This window comes from Parasteatoda tepidariorum, chromosome 5 (assembly GCF_982258835.1).
Source record: "Parasteatoda tepidariorum strain Cologne lab strain chromosome 5, Ptep-v5.0, whole genome shotgun sequence".
NCBI classification, from domain to species: Eukaryota; Metazoa; Arthropoda; class Arachnida; order Araneae; family Theridiidae; genus Parasteatoda; species Parasteatoda tepidariorum.
Window position 1 is genome coordinate 103911252 of NC_141759.1, and position 19056 is coordinate 103930307.

General features: G+C 29.5%; 1 protein-coding gene across 1 annotated transcript; it reads left to right on the top strand.

The window, feature by feature from the left end:
• Positions 1 to 18046: 18046 nt before the first annotated feature.
• On the top strand, positions 18047 to 18379 carry LOC147809927 (protein FAM200A-like). The gene has a single exon (XM_087162940.1). The coding sequence runs from the start codon at positions 18047 to 18049 to the stop codon at positions 18377 to 18379; it is 333 nt and encodes a 110-aa protein (XP_087019066.1).
• Positions 18380 to 19056: the final 677 nt, after the last annotated feature.

The window sequence follows — 19056 nt, forward strand, 5'->3', positions numbered from 1 at the left end:
AGTTCCTTCTTTTGGACATCATCAATTTTCATATCACTCTACCAATCAGTGTATATAATCTTCTCTCTTCATTTTGTTTCATTCAAATTAAAACTGGAACTATTGACAACTTAACTGTCTCAAATTCTGTTTTTGATATATTTTATTCTTGGTTCTCTTTCTTCCAGGACTTCATGTGGGATGGATTATCTAACTGATCCATTCCGAATGCTCAGCATTCCGTCTTTCTAATGCATAAAATCTTCTTTCTTCTTACATATTTTCTTCTATTCTTAATGGTTTATACAATTGGAGATTTCAAAGTAAAACTTCAAAAGCTGCATCACAGATCCACAGGTCATCGTACAGTTTTTTAGACATTGTATGCGTAAAAGGAATAATACTCTGGTAAATTGAGTTAGCTCTCTCTTTCAAAATAAAATATATTGGGAGCATTTTTTTCTGATTAAGAGCACTTTCTAAGTTTAATTCTTTTATCACTCTTTTTCCACTGTCTTTTTAATCGGTCGTGTCATTAATCTCTTCATTTAGTTTCAGTCAAACTAAAACTGCAACTACTAACAATTTAGGTGTCCATATTTCTATTTCTGAAACATGGACACCTAACAGTACAGCTATTACAACCTTAGCCTTCAAAACAGTACAACTAGTCATGTGAGAGTTCCACTAACACATTCCAAGCGCTCAGATTATATTTTCATGAAAATTAAAATCTGTTTTCATTTTAACTAAGTCTAGTTGCTATGGTTCACTCCTTGTAGAACCAAGAGGCATTTATTTTAGTGAAAAAATAAAGATTTTCCCTTAGAAACATGCTGCTTTTATTTTAGAGGAAAAATAAGTGATCATTCACATTCTAATTCTTATGATGTAGTTCTGGTAAAACCATCTGGTATATATTTCAGAGAAAGATTAAAAATTTTTAAATATTCTGGTCGCTATGGTGCGATTCCCAGCACTATGCGGTATTCAATTCAGGGGTGCATTTTGTAAGTGTCCAGATTCTACTTGCCACTTAGGCACCATATTCCAGTTGATATGGTGCAATTACTGGAATTATGTGGCATTCTATACAGTAGAATATAACGTAACGGTCCAGATTCTACTTGCTACTTGGATGATTCACTTTCGTGCACCATATTCTAATTGCTATGGTACAATTTCTGGAACAATGTGGCATTCTATTAAGGAGAACATTTTGTAACTGTCCAGATTCTACTTGTCTTATGGATGATTCACTTTAGTTACACCATATTCTTCTTGATATGGTGCAATTCCCAGAATAATACCCCATTAAATTCAGGGGAACATTTTTTAACTGTCCAGGTTCTACTTGCCACTCTCATGATTCACTTTAGTGACACCATATTCTAGTTGCTATGGAACAATTTCTGGAACACTGTGGCATTCTATTCCGGGGAATATTTTGTAACTGTCCAAATTCTACTTTCCCTATGGGTGATTCATTTTAGTTACATTATACTCTCTTTGATATGGTACAATTCCCAGAACAATGCTCCATTAAATTCAGGGGAACATTTTTTAACTGTCCAGGTTCTACTTGCCACTCCCATGATTCACTTTAGTGACACCATATTCTAGTTGCTATGGAACAATTTCTGGAACACTGTGGCATTCTATTCCGGGGAATATTTTTTAACTGTCCAAATTCTACTTTCCCTATGGGTGATTCATTTTAGTTACATCATACTCTCTTCGATATGGTACAATTCCCAGAACAATGCTCCATTAAATTCAGGGGAACATTTTTTAACTGTCCAGGTTCTACTTGCCACTCTCATGATTCACTTTAGTGACACCATATTCTAGTTGCTATGGAACAATTTCTGGAACACTGTGGCATTCTATTCCGGGGAATATTTTGTAACTGTCCAAATTCTACTTTCCCTATGGGTGATTCATTTTAGTTACATCATACTCTCTTTGATATGGTACAATTCTCAGAACAATGCTCCATTAAATTCAGGGGAACATTTTTTAACTGTCCAGGTTCTACTTGCCACTCTCATGATTCACTTTAGTGACACCATATTCTAGTTGATATGGAACAATTTCTGGAACACTGTGGCATTCTATTCCGGGGAATATTTTGTAACTGTCCAAATTCTACTTTCCCTATGGGTGATTCATTTTAGTTACATCATACTCTCTTCGATATGGTACAATTCCCAGAACAATGCTCCATTAAATTCAGGGGAACATTTTTTAACTGTCCAGGTTCTACTTGCCACTCTCATGATTCACTTTAGTGACACCATATTCTAGTTGATATGGAACAATTTCTGGAACACTGTGGCATTCTATTCCGGGGAATATTTTGTAACTGTCCAAATTCTACTTTCCCTATGGGTGATTCATTTTAGTTACATCATACTCTCTTTGATATGGTACAATTCCCAGAACAATGCTCCATTAAATTCAGGGGAACATTTTTTAACTGTCCAGGTTCTACTTGCCACTCTCATGATTCACTTTAGTGACACCATATTCTAGTTGCTATGGAACAATTTCTGGAACACTGTGGCATTCTATTCCGGGGAATATTTTGTAACTGTCCAAATTCTACTTTCCCTATGGGTGATTCATTTTAGTTACATCATACTCTCTTTGATATGGTACAATTCTCAGAACAATGCTCCATTAAATTCAGGGGAACATTTTTTAACTGTCCAGGTTCTACTTGCCACTCTCATGATTCACTTTAGTGACACCATATTCTAGTTGATATGGAACAATTTCTGGAACACTGTGGCATTCTATTCCGGGGAATATTTTGTAACTGTCCAAATTCTACTTTCCCTATGGGTGATTCATTTTAGTTACATCATACTCTCTTTGATATGGTACAATTCCCAGAACAATGCTCCATTAAATTCAGGGGAACATTTTTTAACTGTCCAGGTTCTACTTGCCACTCTCATGATTCACTTTAGTGACACCATATTCTAGTTGCTATGGAACAATTTCTGGAACACTGTGGCATTCTATTCCGGGGAATATTTTGTAACTGTCCAAATTCTACTTTCCCTATGGGTGATTCATTTTAGTTACATCATACTCTCTTTGATATGGTACAATTCCCAGAACAATGCTCCATTAAATTCAGGGGAACATTTTTTAACTGTCCAGGTTCTACTTGCCACTCTCATGATTCACTTTAGTGACACCATATTCTAGTTGCTATGGAACAATTTCTGGAACACTGTGGCATTCTATTCCGGGGAATATTTTGTAACTGTCCAAATTCTACTTTCCCTATGGGTGATTCATTTTAGTTACATCATACTCTCTTTGATATGGTACAATTCCCAGAACAATGCTCCATTAAATTCAGGGGAACATTTTTTAACTGTCCAGGTTCTACTTGCCACTCTCATGATTCACTTTAGTGACACCATATTCTAGTTGCTATGGAACAATTTCTGGAACACTGTGGCATTCTATTCCGGGGAATATTTTGTAACTGTCCAAATTCTACTTTCCCTATGGGTGATTCATTTTAGTTACATCATACTCTCTTTGATATGGTACAATTCTCAGAACAATGCTCCATTAAATTCAGGGGAACATTTTTTAACTGTCCAGGTTCTACTTGCCACTCTCATGATTCACTTTAGTGACACCATATTCTAGTTGCTATGGAACAATTTCTGGAACACTGTGGCATTATATTCCGGGGAATATTTTTTAACTGTCCAAATTCTACTTTCCCTATGGGTGATTCATTTTAGTTACATCATACTCTCTTTGATATGGTACAATTCTCAGAACAATGCTCCATTAAATTCAGGGGAACATTTTTTAACTGTCCAGGTTCTACTTGCCACTCTCATGATTCACTTTAGTGACACCATATTCTAGTTGCTATGGAACAATTTCTGGAACACTGTGGCATTCTATTCCGGGGAATATTTTGTAACTGTCCAAATTCTACTTTCCCTATGGGTGATTCATTTTAGTTACATCATACTCTCTTTGATATGGTACAATTCCCAGAACAATGCTCCATTAAATTCAGGGGAACATTTTTTAACTGTCCAGGTTCTACTTGCCACTCTCATGATTCACTTTAGTGACACCATATTCTAGTTGCTATGGAACAATTTCTGGAACACTGTGGCATTATATTCCGGGGAATATTTTTTAACTGTCCAAATTCTACTTTCCCTATGGGTGATTCATTTTAGTTACACCGTATTCTAGCCGCAACTGTAACAGTACATTTCTATATTAGCTTTAATTGTTGATCAATTGAGGAAATACTAAATTCTTTGTACTTATTTTCTTCCTCTTATATTTTGTGGAACATATTTTAGTTTTTGCACTGGCAGTGCTACTTGTGTAGATGCGCTCTTTATTAGACCTTTTTCAAGTCATCAGATTCCAAACTTTTTCCTTTTATTAAAATTCTCTTTATAAGTTATTCTAATTTCTATTATTTTTAGGTACCTGGAAGAAATTTAGAAATATATTTCCCTTTGTTTTCAAGCTTTTTTCTAGGTGATGCTTAATCACAATATTCAATGTAACTGGAAATTTTAAAGTAAAATTTCACAATTTGGAGCACAAATATCCCCAAAATGTTTTAGGCATTGCGCACGTAAGGGACCAGTACAGTTTGAAGTCCTTCAAGTGCAACTGTCTCGCTATATTTTAATGATAAAAAGGATTTAGTATATTCGTTTTCTTTTGTCAGAAATTTATTTCCTGTAAACATTATCACGCAGTCTTTTGAATAAGACCATCAATATTCTTTAATCTTGTTAACTAAACTATTTTCTAATTGTATCTATAAGCTACTTTCATATCGTGTAAACAGTCTTTCAGAACATTTTATTAGGTTCTTTTTCGTATCAAATTTTTTTTTGTCCACAGAGTTATAAAATTTCTATTTTATGCTTCTTTGGATTATACTATTCTTCTCATTTCGTACTTTCAATGATATCAAAATGCAGGGTTTTTCTGAATTCCTCGTCATAGGGATCGGTTGTTGGTCCCTACATAAAAAAGTTATTTTTGGAATATCTGCAGCTATGTTACCGAACTAAAAGTTAATTCTTTCAACTGTTTGATTTAAGCATGACCTATTTGGGGGTGATTCCAAAACTATCAGCTTTCTTAAAATGTTCATTAGTTTTCATGAGAAGTTTAAAAAATTTTTTAAGAATAACAATACCATTGCTTCGAATTAAAATAATCAAAATACATCAACATTTCATCCCAAAATAATTTTTTCTGGTATTCTTATTTTCTTTTTCAATTTAAGTAATTAAAACCATAATTAAATACATAACCATAATTAAATACATAAATGCAATATACCTAGTGTTAAAAAAATACTTGAGGAGAAACATCTCAGATATAAAAAATGGTTAATCACTTATGCAAAAATACAGTTGAATATCTCAATACTCTCGAAAATTACAAAACCTTGAATATTTAGAGTACAGTATGCGTGCATTATTTTTTTAGCTTTGAAAAAAACTTAAAACATAAAACTGGCACAAACACTACTTTTTAGTTCTTTAAATAAACCTCATAAAAGAAACTATTCATTTTTGAAGATAAATTTGTTTTACAAAATTTACTACAAAAATTTTTTTACATTATTACATTAATACTTTAAAAATTAATCAGATAATATTTTGTATAATGAATCTTGTCTTTGATATCAGTTTTGACACTTTCCTTTCAATATTTTGAACCATCAAAATATATAGTTCTACCAATGAGTGAGAACAACGAAAAAAATATCTATTGATGTAGTCAATCAAATAAGTAAAGATTGTTCGTTGGAATTCATCGAATGAATGATTGAGTTTAAATTATGCAAAGACTTTGGATTTTTTAAGCTTTTGATATATTATAATATACTTCAGTTTATTTAATTAGATTATTATATTAATAAATTTTCAGTTATCATTTCAAAAACAAATGAAATCCCTCAAACCACCAATATTGAGAAATTGCATTCTTCGCATTTCAAAACTAAGAAATTTGTCCAATTACAAAAAAAATGAGAAATCAACAGTATTGTTACTGTATTAAAAGGATATTGTGCAAATACAGTGAAACCCAATCTGTCATTTTCAATTTCAATTAAATTTTTTCAAAAATGATATTTTCTTATGAAATAATTATTATGGAGATAGATATTTTTTTTTAAAATTTAAGTACTCTCACTGTAAATAATGTGAAAAATAAGTTTGTAAAATTCTACTTTTAAATACTTAGCTTCAAGAATGTCATCCATCTCAGAAAGAAGAAGCCACCAAAACGATAAAGGAATAATGTATAATAATGGAATACTGTATAATGTTAAAAATAATGAATAAATATACGGAGTTTCTTGTAAAAATAAACTATAGTGCAACATTCAAATTTATGTCTGATATGAGCATCGCCAGATCGGTCTTTACCACGAGCTAAGTTAACATAACTAATATAAATATTTCAAGAGTTCACACGTATATTTTTAGTAAACTAGCATTCAGCAAGCAATATGGAAACTGTCTGGTCAAGTAATTGAAATTAACAAACAAATGAAATGATACACTGTAAAAAAAATACAATAAAAAATTTAAGAAAATCTTTTTAAAACAAATGACATTATAATATTAATAGTTTAAAAATTATTCACATAATTATTTTTAATGTATCTTATCTTTGGCATCAGTTTTTAATAGTTTTCTTCGAATCTTTTTTGTGTGTTTTAAACCATCGAAATATTTAGTTCTATCATTGAGTGAGAATAAAAAAATATTCGGTGATCCGTTAAATCAATTCCCCAAACATATAAAAATTCTTTGAAAATCGCCAACAAACAAAAACAGATCTTTATCACGAGCAATTAAAAAAACAAGGTTAATACAAAGATGATCAACTCATATAAAATTTTTAAGAATTCACAAGAATATATTTCTTAAACTGGCATTCAGAAAGCATATATATTTTTTAATAGTTAATCATAGTAGTAAGAACTATGATTTAGATTTAAAAGATATTGTGTTGGGAAAGGAAAACACGAAATCTATCGGGAGCGATCGTTGAAATCTATAAAAGTAACTATGGGTATTATGTACAAGAGGAAAAAAGGTTCCTATAATCTTAAATATGTCAGTAATGAGAAAAAGTTCAACTAAATGTAAAGGACTTCTAAACAAATCCAAAAAAAATTTACGCAGCTCAAAAAATTACCTGCTTTAAGTTGCTTATTAATGATATACTTATAACTTGATTACTAGTATGCCTCTAAAATTTAAAAGTAAATAGCTAACAACGGAGAACTCATTCTAATCAAATGAAGTATAAGAGAAAATGTTTTCTGATAAAAATTTAGATCATACGGAAATGAACACATAAACTTCTGGTGTCCATATGATTTTCTAATTGTTTGCAATCAATTAGCAACTAAATAAATATTCATGTGGCTGAAAATACCCTTTCTCTTCCGAAAGACCTTCTCTGTTCAAGCATTAAGAGTTCTTTTACAATAAAATTTTCATAACGAAACGTCCAAGCATGGTTTTTTACCATGGACGATTAAAAATTACGATTTAAATGGTTACTGGAATCAAAGTCATTTTTATAGTTCGACACTCGACATTGTTAAGTTCATACACAAATTTGACAACTTTCCCTGCCAAATTGGATACGGAGAATTAGGAATAGATGACAATTGAAGTAATGACATGATTTTCTTAGTCTTATATATTTTATGTTCCATGAATATTAAATGTTCTGGGAGAATATGTGATTATTAAAATATATTTGTAATTGCCTTTTGCCAATCATACTGAAATTCAGAATATTCTTTTCATTGTTCGATTAGTTTTATAAAATACTTGATGCACCTAACTCAGTACTTTCTGGCATTATAATATATTTAATTTTTGAAAAAAATTATACATTGAAGTAAAAAAAAATTTTTTTTCTTACCTTTCTTCCTTATCAAATTTATTTCTTTATTATTATATAACTATTTCGGTATTGAAATCTGAAACTTTTTTCAGTTTTTTAAAAACTATATTTAACAGCATTTTTTTAAATTTACTATTATATAATACTTGTTATAGTTTTTTTTAAATAACTTACGTGCATACTAGAGATCGCTAGATCAACATAGAGACGAACGTTTCTTTTGTGTCAATTAAAAATCTTTAAATCTTATGCTAATATATATACATCATGATTTCTGGGAATTAACTTCTCATGATTCATAATCAATAAATATTATTGCGATATTTTAAAGTAGATTATTATAAGTAGATTATAAGAAAGAATATTATTGCAGTATAACGTTTTTTTTCTTCAATAATTTGAATACATATTTTTGTGTTGATTTTTTAATATAATTTTTAATTTTTCACAAATTATGTCTAAATTTTCACAAAATGGGTACCTCTCAGAAAAACCTAGACAGACCCCTGATAGGTAAGTGCCACAAACATGTTTATTTGGGAGTGAAGCACAGAAAAAGCAACGGATATTATTAAAATTTTTGCATAAAATACAAATTATTTCATCATTTTTGATCCACGAACTTACATCTAAAGTTCAAACTTAAGATATTGTGTTTCAAATTATTGATAGCATCACCAAATTAGGTTAAGAGAAACATATAGATCATAAATCTACTTTCTGTGCTATTTGAAATAAAACTAATGCCTCTTCGGTAGGTCACAGTTGTCGAATTTATTTTCATTTATTCTCTAAGTTGTTCTTAATTTCAGTTTTTTGCGAAAATTCATTTCTTCAAAATATAAGTTTAGTTTCAAAAAATATGTAAACTATGGCAAATGAAAAATTACCATGATTTCTTAATTTCATCACGAGATTTAGCTTCAAAATCACCTTTTTGTGATCCTTTCTATATTTTATTTTTATTTATTTCCTATTTCTTCAAGCTCTGAGACTAATCATATACTGTTAGTTAGATTAAAAAGATTAAATTTAGGGTTTAATAATACTGTTTAATGATGCATGATTTAATGAAAAAGGGTGGTAAAAACTAAGTCTGACGCCAAAATTTAAAAGAAAGCAATCATGTATACTTCATTTATGTTTTCTTTTTATGCATTCTTTAAAATTCTCCTTAAATAACCATATATTTTTAATTAAATTAATTAGCTTTTAGATTATAACTATATTTGGATGTTTTACCAATTTATTTCTGCTGTTATATGAAAAATAAACAGTTAATTTCATGATAAAACGTTACCTTTCTTGCTAAGGAGTTATTTCTAATAGAATATTGTGGTAAGACAAACTAAAGTTGGTAAAAATGTCATGGCGTCAGTGCACAGATTTCTATACGAGTAACAAAACTGCGTTTCAAAATTGATAATTTTTTTTCTTAAATTACTTTTGTATGCAGACACATGAAGAAAAAAAGGAAGCATTAACTAAGCAATAATTGTAAATTTTGGGCTACAGCTGACTTCTTTTAAAGATTATTCGAAACAGCACTGTATTTTTCGTATGCAGATGTTTTTTTTTTCTTTTTTTTTATACATAATTTTCAAAAGAGGTAATTAACAAAAGAAATTGACAGATTTTAAGAACCTGCCCATTTTCAAAATTTTAAAGTCATCAGTGTATTAATAATAATTTCAGATAAACACCAAATAAAATATTAATTTTCCTACAAAAATGACTCATCACATGCAGAAACTTTAAAAATCAAAACATTTTAAAAAAAACAATATTTTATTAACAATATAATTTTTTAACACTTAAAAGAACACACATTTATAATTGCATATATGCTTCCACTCTTTATAGTAAAAACTGAACTTAATACTGAAAAAAAAACTAACTGCACTAAAAAAATTGAAGCATCTAAGCAGCAGAGGTGTCCTCAAGAATATATTTTTTTAAATATTTAAAATATATAAATGCTGATCAGCATAATAATTATACTTTTACATTTAAAGTTAAATGTGAATGAAAAACGTATTTAAACTATTGATGATCAATACCCTATAAGGAATAGTAAAAGTAAAAATTCTGTAAGCGTTCTAAAAAGAAACCAATAACGAAGACCTAAATTTAAACTAAACATTTTAATTTTTTTATACATTTTTATGTAAATTAGAAGAAAATGTGGAAAATTTCATTAGATGTAAACATTTAATGATAACTCTAAAAGTCTAAAATTGTTCTCTTTCAGTTAAAGAAAGTTTTACCTTAAATTACATCTAAATGACTTTTGAAAAAGCATTAACTGAATACAAATGCAACTTAAACAATTAAAATAAAAATTAATTCTTAAAACGTGAGGTTTTCTTAAAATTTAAACTTTAAAAAGTTAAAATATTAAATATAGCTGTTGATTTATACTAAAAAAAAATTAGATTATAATTTTAAAAAATATGCTTACATTTGAACTAACCGTGAATAAGAAAATATTTCAATAACTGACCCAATGAAACATTTTTCAAAAAGATAAATTTAAACAACACGCAAACTTTGTTCTGTGAGAATTTATATTATATTTGTGTTACTAAAACATTGCCTGACAAATAGCACTTTTTGAAAGGACTTAAAGGAAACATGTTAGGATTAACTTCAGTTAATTAAGAACAAGCTTTAAAGTAAGCCTTATGCTACATTCTCTTGGAAGATTATTAGTAACATTGTAACATTTTAAAATATAAATCGGTAGAAATTTCCGTAGAAGTTATATAAATTTAAATCTTTATTTTTTACAGTTATCAAAAAACGTAATGAATTTAGAATAACAGTACACATACAGACTCAAAAATTATACTGCTCGACATGTTCGAGGCATGTAAAAATACCTCTCACACTTTCTACCCCTCCTTATATGCCCACACGCATATGTAATTAAAGAGATATGCGAAGCATTTATCATACGTTATCTGTTATTACTAACCATATCCCTTCATGTTAATGAGATCTTTTCTTTACATTAATGTATACGCAAGCGTTATGAAGCTTAAACAACTGTAAGGTTAAACTAGCACCGCTAAGCAAAAACCCTAAAATTTAATCAGTAATACCGCACAGTACTGATTAAGCAGCACTCTATGAAATTTTGAGGAAAATTCACCAAGATCACCAAGAGCATAAAACTAATCTAAGATTAATATGAGGAATAAAACATCGAGTATACTCATATTTGACAAGGCCTACATTTCACTGAATAGTATGTAAACGAAGGCTTTATAATTGACATACAAAAGAAATATTACAAGTCGTGCTTATTTCTATTTTTTTAAAAAAAAATAGGTTTCTCTTTGTTGCGTCAAAAAAATATTAATAAATATCAAAATTGCAGTACGAGAGAGAATTCGATTTTGTAAAGCTACAAAACATATACTTGAATTTGACAACGTGATTTTTTTTTTACGAATAAAACATCAAAACATGCAAAATGCTCAGTCTTGTTTATTTATCTTTCTTTTCTTGCATTTTAACTGATCGTCAAAAAAGAGTAGAAGACAATTTTTAAATCTTCACAGGACTTGAATCCTGCTACGAAAGGAGGTTACCCCATCCTCGAGAAGATTTTCAAAAGGAAAAAATAATAATTACTGCATAAAGTTAATGTATAAATGTACTAGATTGTATATCATACATATTAGATTAATGTTTGATTATTCAAGGTAGGAGATATCTAAAACGCATGCAAATTTAAAATAATTCAGTCATCAATTAAAAAAAATACATGATGCCCACTTAATAGAAATTCTGGCAAACGGGCCTGGTAGTGATAGTGTTACGCTACATCAGACATGGACAAAAAGTACCACAGACAGCCAAGAAATAAATGGAATTAACTATAGATTTATATTAATTGATTTGCTATTTTCATATTAATTTATATTAAATAATATCCATATTTAATGTTCATTTTATAATTCTTCGGAATTTAAGTGCTCTCAATAGTTTATTGCATTCGAAAAATTGAAATCATAAACTTCTGAAAGTATAGCGCAGTCAATTAAAAATAACAAAAGTTTAAATTTTATTGAATATTAATTCTTGAATGGAAGAAAATTCTTAGTCTATCAAGTTAAAAAATGCTTAGTGAAAAAATACTTAATTAAAATATACTTAATAAAAAAATAATTTAAAAATACTTAATTAAAAAGAAAAACACTTTGAATCTGAATAAAACGGCCTTTTAAAATTAAAAAAATATACAACGCTATAAATGGTTGCTCATCATTTAAAGATCCTACTCCATAATATTGTGGAATACATAACTGAAGCGAAAACAGATAAGTATTAAATATTAAAATTCTTCATAATTTATGACTCAACTATAAATTTAATTATATTTCCTCAAAAATTTATTTTTATTCATTATTGATCTTTGTTTAAAAGAACAACAATGTTGATCAGTTATTAATTACAGGACAATATATTAAAAGTGATCAGTTGGTCCGAAATTATTAAAATTTAACTCGAACTACCATAAAACTATTATTCATAGTTTGTGGACCACCAACCGTTATAAGAAGATATTATATAGTTTTGATTTTGATTATGTTTTTTTTCTGTGTTTACTTAAATTATAGTTCATCAGAATTTAAACATTACACATTCTCCGCATTATAACTCTTTTAGTTACCTTTAGTAATAGCTTTAACCGGGGAATAATTTTAATCTTTGACCAGTAACTAAATTTTCTTAATTTCCACCTAAGACAAGAGGCAACATTTTATTCTAAAAACTTATTAAGCAGATTTGTTTAGGGGTTCCTTTCTAAATGAAATATTTCTGTTGTTTATCATAAACCTATTTTTGAGATCGTATTTTAAATTTCGTGAAAATCTCAACTGTAAAAATTCCAACTATGACTCAAGTCAGGCTTAATTTTAGAATAATATTTTTACTATAGCAAAATATATCTTTTCCCTCTTTAACGCAGAAAAAAAAGTTTTACCATATCGATCAGAATTTTCGCAGAAAGTTAGTAAGTTGACTCTAGTGTAGAATATCCGCCTCCCTTTTAAATGTTTACAAATTTATTTTTTCAATTGGTCACTGCGATGTGAATCACATTACTAAATTTAACCCTCGTTAAATTAACTCAAGTATAAAAATTTAGTTTTAAATCAGTGAACAAAAATATCAAATTATAAGATAGCAATTACACAGTAATTGCTTGGAAATTATGTTCAAATTTTTGTTTTACAAAATATTAAACACGATTTATATATATATATATTTTTCTTTCTTCTGCAATGTATCCACGAAACAAAATCGTGGCCAAAGTTTGAAATTTGCTCTAAAACAAAATTTGGTTTAAAATTATTTCATTGAGAATAATTTTCTTAAAATTAAACACAGCAAAAAAAAAATGAAGAAAAAACAACGTGGTATAGATTTAACATTAACATTGCCAGAAAATGTCAGATCAACGACCGAAACATTGCCACTGAATACATTAATAAACTAGAGGTCATTTTTATGCCTATGTCATAACTAATTCCTGAAATAGTAAAATCTAAAAACTTGAATTGATTTTAAATGATTTTGAATAAAAATGGATTATATAGATGGATATATGGATTTACCCACTATGCAATTAGATTGAGTGACATTTCGCGTTAATACCGTATTTGATTGTAAAAAAAAAAACAATATAAGCTTAATTTTTTTTACGAACTGTTTAATAAATAACCAATTTTATTGCAAGTGATCTAACTTAGAAAACGCAAGTGAACTAACCATACTACACTAATAAGAAACTTCTCTTCGAAATGAAAATTTAATTTTCATATCTAAATATTCTTCAAACAAGAATTATAAAGAACACTTTATATACATGATTTTCCGTGTACAGCTTTATAAATAAACTCAATTTTCAAGTTTATTGGAAAGAAAATTAAATGAAATAAATACTTTTGTTTTAGGCTTAACTCGTTAAACTATTATTGAAATTATAAACAATTTTGCGTGTTTAGTTATACAAAGAATGAAAAAAAGATATTTCCTAAACTTCTAAAGTTTAGTCGAGTTTACTTTAATAATCTATAATACTTTTCAAAAGAGTTCTACATTGCCCGGTGAAATAGTGCAATCGCAATATTAACAACATCAAACGTACGTTTGGTATGCAACTAAGTAACACCGATTTTAAAATGAAGATTTTGGATGCGATTCACATATTACAACTCCTTCTATCACTATATTACAACTCCAGGACCATCTGCGCTAACGTTCAAAAACTCGTACAGACGTTTATTTACTTTACCTTTACTTACAAAAATTTACTTAGTTTGTTAGAAAGAGAATTTTAAAAAAGAAATCCTACTCCTGATTGATTAAGGTCTTTTTTTATTTCAATTATTTATAAAAGAATATCAGTGATATTTGCTAGCTTACAACATTAATCAAAATAGGAGTATTTTCAAGTTTTTTGATATTTAATTATTCTATGATTTTATATTTAATCATTTTACTTAATTTTTCGACTAACTTATCAACATGGCTAGGGTGTAGGCGTTACGTCACCACTTTAGTATTCCTAAAACTATTGAAACCAATTTCTTTATTTCTCTTGTAATTACTCATTTAAAATGTGTTCTATAAGACTGAATTAAGTAAAATCAAGAGTAATTGTACTAAGGGTAATCATGTTCTAAAAAGCAAAACTAATCGTAAATTAGTACTAATTCACTTAAGGGAATCGTATAAAAACGCCATACTATTCTTTACAGTAATTATGCTTAATTTTGGTACAAGCATTGCTGTAATTCATACTGCTTAGGGAGTCATTAATACTTTTATGGGTACCGAGGTGTTTATTTTAGGCACCATGATAATACGTTTGTAACGGCCCCTCGAAAAGGATAAGCACGAGGAAAATTGCTTGCATCTGCTAAATATTGGTTATCATGAGTTGGCTATCATGAGTTGATCATGCCTTATGACAATCAATACAGGTAATATCTATTTTAGAAAGATAGATTTTTGAAAATGTGTTTTGCTTAAGCTAATAGCATGAAGTCAGAGGCAGAAAACAATATTTATATACATATTTAAAAAAAATGAAATTATTTTGACTTTAATCTTATGGGTACATATCATCCAGGTTTTAATATGATTTCATAATGTTAATCAATCCCGATCAATTGAGTATTAAATTACCTTTTCATGCGTATTAAGGATGTTGTCCTGTTCTAAGACAGACACAGACCCTCCGTAGAAACTCAATTTTAAAAAAAAGGACTACTAAAGTTTTCAAGAGCGCATTAGACAGTTCGAAAACTTTATACTTAATCCTTTCAAAATGTTCTTCAGAAAGGCCTTTCCAGAACTCGTAAGCACCAAGCTGGTGGAAATGAATTTCGCTCCCGGCTCGCAACGACCTTAGTGCTACAAAATATGCTCAGTGGTAGAGAGATCATACATTCGAATCCCCCTTGCCGTCGAGATGGCGTTTGGAAGATTTCGTGGTTTCTCTCTCCATGTAACGCAAATGTGGGTTAGTTCCGACAAAAAGTTTTCCACAAAGGCAGATTTTCCACCAATGCTTAATCCAAGAGATCCCTTGTCTTCTAAATTGGGTTCAAAATTTAAAAAAACTATGGAGTTGAACAGCGATTGTCGTAAACCCAGAATTGGGTCGGCGGTATGCCGGTCAGAAAATAAAATCGTGAAGGGTAACTTTCCCTTTTGATACTGCGCTGGCAAATAGGCAAGGAGACTTATTCACAGTCTTATTATTGCCTCTCCATAGCGAAAAATAGATTTTGATTAAAAAAAACATCTCTCTACTTTCTGAAGTTTTCTTTTTTTCCTCGAAAAAATTATTTTCATCTCAACAGTACTTACACTAACTATTCATATTTTTCTTATAAGTATTCACTATTAAACGCTTCTTTGATTATCCTAATTCATCCCAATTTTGTATATTAATTATTATTCCAAAAAAATTCTGGCGCAGCAAAAATTATAAATTGGATCTATTTAGTTTTGTTTCCAACTCGACGAAAGAAAATATTCTACCTTAATTGACAAGTTTATTTCGGAAAGTTTTTTGTTGGCTTGATGGTAATTTTTCTCTTGAAAAACAATTATAACGTTAACCTTCTCAGACATTGTAAACCTCAAATTTTAGTCAAACATCACCTAAGTAACTACAATCGAATAAAGAATTATATTTCAGTTCTATGTTACTTTAAGAGTAGTGGTTGCTTAAAAAAAAGGAAACGTTTAGAAGTTTTATATTCTAACGGTTTGTAATTTTTTGCAATGAGCGGTAACAGGAAAGGGTTAAGGTAATTGTTAATATTCCTTTATATTTAATTTTTAAATAATCTTTAATATTAAATATTTATTATTAAATTTCTTATATTTAAAAATTTTTCCGTGAAAATGGCAAAAGAAGCGTTAAAAAATACGCATATAGGTTTGGGAAAGTAATTATCCATATTAATCATAATTATCTTAGGACTTTTGATTAAAATATTTCTCACCGTATTGCGTCATCGGTTAGTCATCATAATGATTGGAACTATTGCAACTATCTAAAACACAAAATTCGCCAATAGTTTATTTTTGACTGAAGTCTAGGTGAGAAAATCTAAAATTTTTGTTCAAACTCAAAAGTTTTGCAATTAATCTCTGCTGCTCCGCCACTTTAGAGTTAAATCCAGAATTGAAATCTAAAGGATGTGTTTCAGTAAAAGCTCGATATAACGGCCACGGTTACAAGTCCACTATTACATCCAAGTTCCAAATCATCGTCAAAATGCTTATATTAAAGACGTCCAGATTAAATGTTAGTAACGACATTATTCTGAAAGAAACGTACCCTCTGCCTTAGATCGCCTTGCTTGTTTTAGCAAGTGGCACTAGAGACAATTTTCAGCTGTTTCAGTAAGTAATATATATACAAAAATGGCTTAAATTGGATATATCATTAATTTTTAATATCGATGTAGAAAAGCGAAAATCAAATATAGTTTCCTTCTTATAAATTTAACATTTTATTTTTATAAATGCATGACCGACCACCAGCTAAATTATATTTTTCCTTACAAAAGGAAAGATCTGCTACTTCTAGAAATTCTGCTTCGAACTTAGAAAGAATGCGCTTTTTGTTAACGAAATATCTATCACATATCTTAAAAGACATGTAGATATGTCTGTTTTGCATTAAGCACAGAGTCAATTAAGTTTAAAAATTATATGGAAACTACTCCAGATTATTTTAGTTAAAAATACTTGTACACAATCGAAGAAAAAAAAAAGATTATATTATTTAGTCATTTTATTCCTATTTTAACATTAAAAGTGTGCTTTCTTATTAACGACACTATTATTTGCTATTATGAATTGTCATTATAACAAACTTTTACTGTATTTTCAAATTTCAGAACGGTGACCTTTTTTTAGGAATATATTCGCTACTGCGATAGAAAATTACAAAAATAATACGATACCCTGCTTGTACCTGTAAATGTACGCTACCCTGTCCACAAAACAGACTTGCTTGTATCGAAAGCATAGAAAAAATAAGGTATTGCACTCTAAAGTAAAGCAACTCAAATTTGAGTTATGTACAAATTAAGCATCCCAAAATCTTTTAATGAATGCGATTTAGAGTATTAAATGTTATTGAATAAATTTCTAATCTCATAAAATTCGTACTGTATTAGTTTAGAACAAGTTTGGTATTCGTATAATAATCGTTCTACGAGTCGTGCAATGAAAGGCGCTTATTGTGAAATTCTGTTAAAAGGCCTGCAAATTCTTCAACTCACTATGTAATTTATCTTAATAGTGATATTAGAATAAAGAAAAAGATTCGAAAGATTATTTTTTGCAGGCTGTTGAATATAATCAGAAATTACGAGCGAAAGAATTTAATTATAACTCACTATGAGTGTCATCCACACCAAATGTGAAGTTTGAAAAATATTAATGAGGTAGGGCAGTGTTCCCCAACCCCCGGTCCACGGACCGGGCCGCCCATTTCATTGAAACTGAATTTAAATTCCTAGGTTTATACCCCAAATTAAAAATATCTGGTAAGGGATAGATGTGCGACCCATTTGTTAACAAATCGGGCGAATCTAGTATGTGTGTGCAAGAAGATCAACTGCTGGTGATTGCAAATGACGACGGCAGCCTTGAAACTACGTTGGAGACAACAACTCTGTCGGTGTTCTGGATTAAAGACATGGCAGAATATCCCGAGATTGCCACCACAGCACTAAAATCCCTATTGCCATTTCCGACTACCTATCTGTGCGAAGCTGGGTTCTCTGCAGTAACAGCAACCAAAACAAAGCAACGGAAGGAGTCATTGTATCCGATTACCCCCGGATGGAACAGTCTCATTGCAAAGAAAAAAGCGCAGAGTTCTCATTGATTTAAAGCTCTAGTAAGTTAAAATGTTAAATCACTTTATATTTATTTTTTGGTGTAACTGCATTTTATTTTGAAGGCATGTTTAAATACAATTAAATTAAAATTAATAAATCGAAATAATCTAAAATATAAACAGTCAACGTCCTCCTCCCACACACACACCACCAGCGGGCCGCGGTAAAATTATCCAACGTTGATGGGTCCGCGGTGATAAAAAGGTTGGGGAACACTGAGGTAGGGAACTAAAACCGAAATATTCAAAATAAATAGAATTTTCTTAAAAATTTTATTAAAAATTATGATCATGACCATTTGTCAATCTGACATCTTTTCAAATTATTTATATGTAGTGGTGAACATTTCTTTTTTAATTCTGCATTAATTGAGAATCATGCATAATCTTATCTAAAAGAAAATGAATTTTCTGAAAGTACGGAAATTTCGTTATAGTTAGAGGGTTGTGACTCCTACATAAGTTTTTTTTTCCTTCAATATTTCGATCTATAGTTTTTCTACTTATTTTTTTTCTTTCTTTCACAATAAGCGCTTTCATTCTTAGGGTTTCTGACATATGATTCTTAACCCCTTTCTTCCTTCTTATCCTTTCCTTCATTCCTAGCCCCTTCCTTCCAAAAAATAAGTTACCATTTTAGCATCATTCAGAAAAAAAAAATCCAG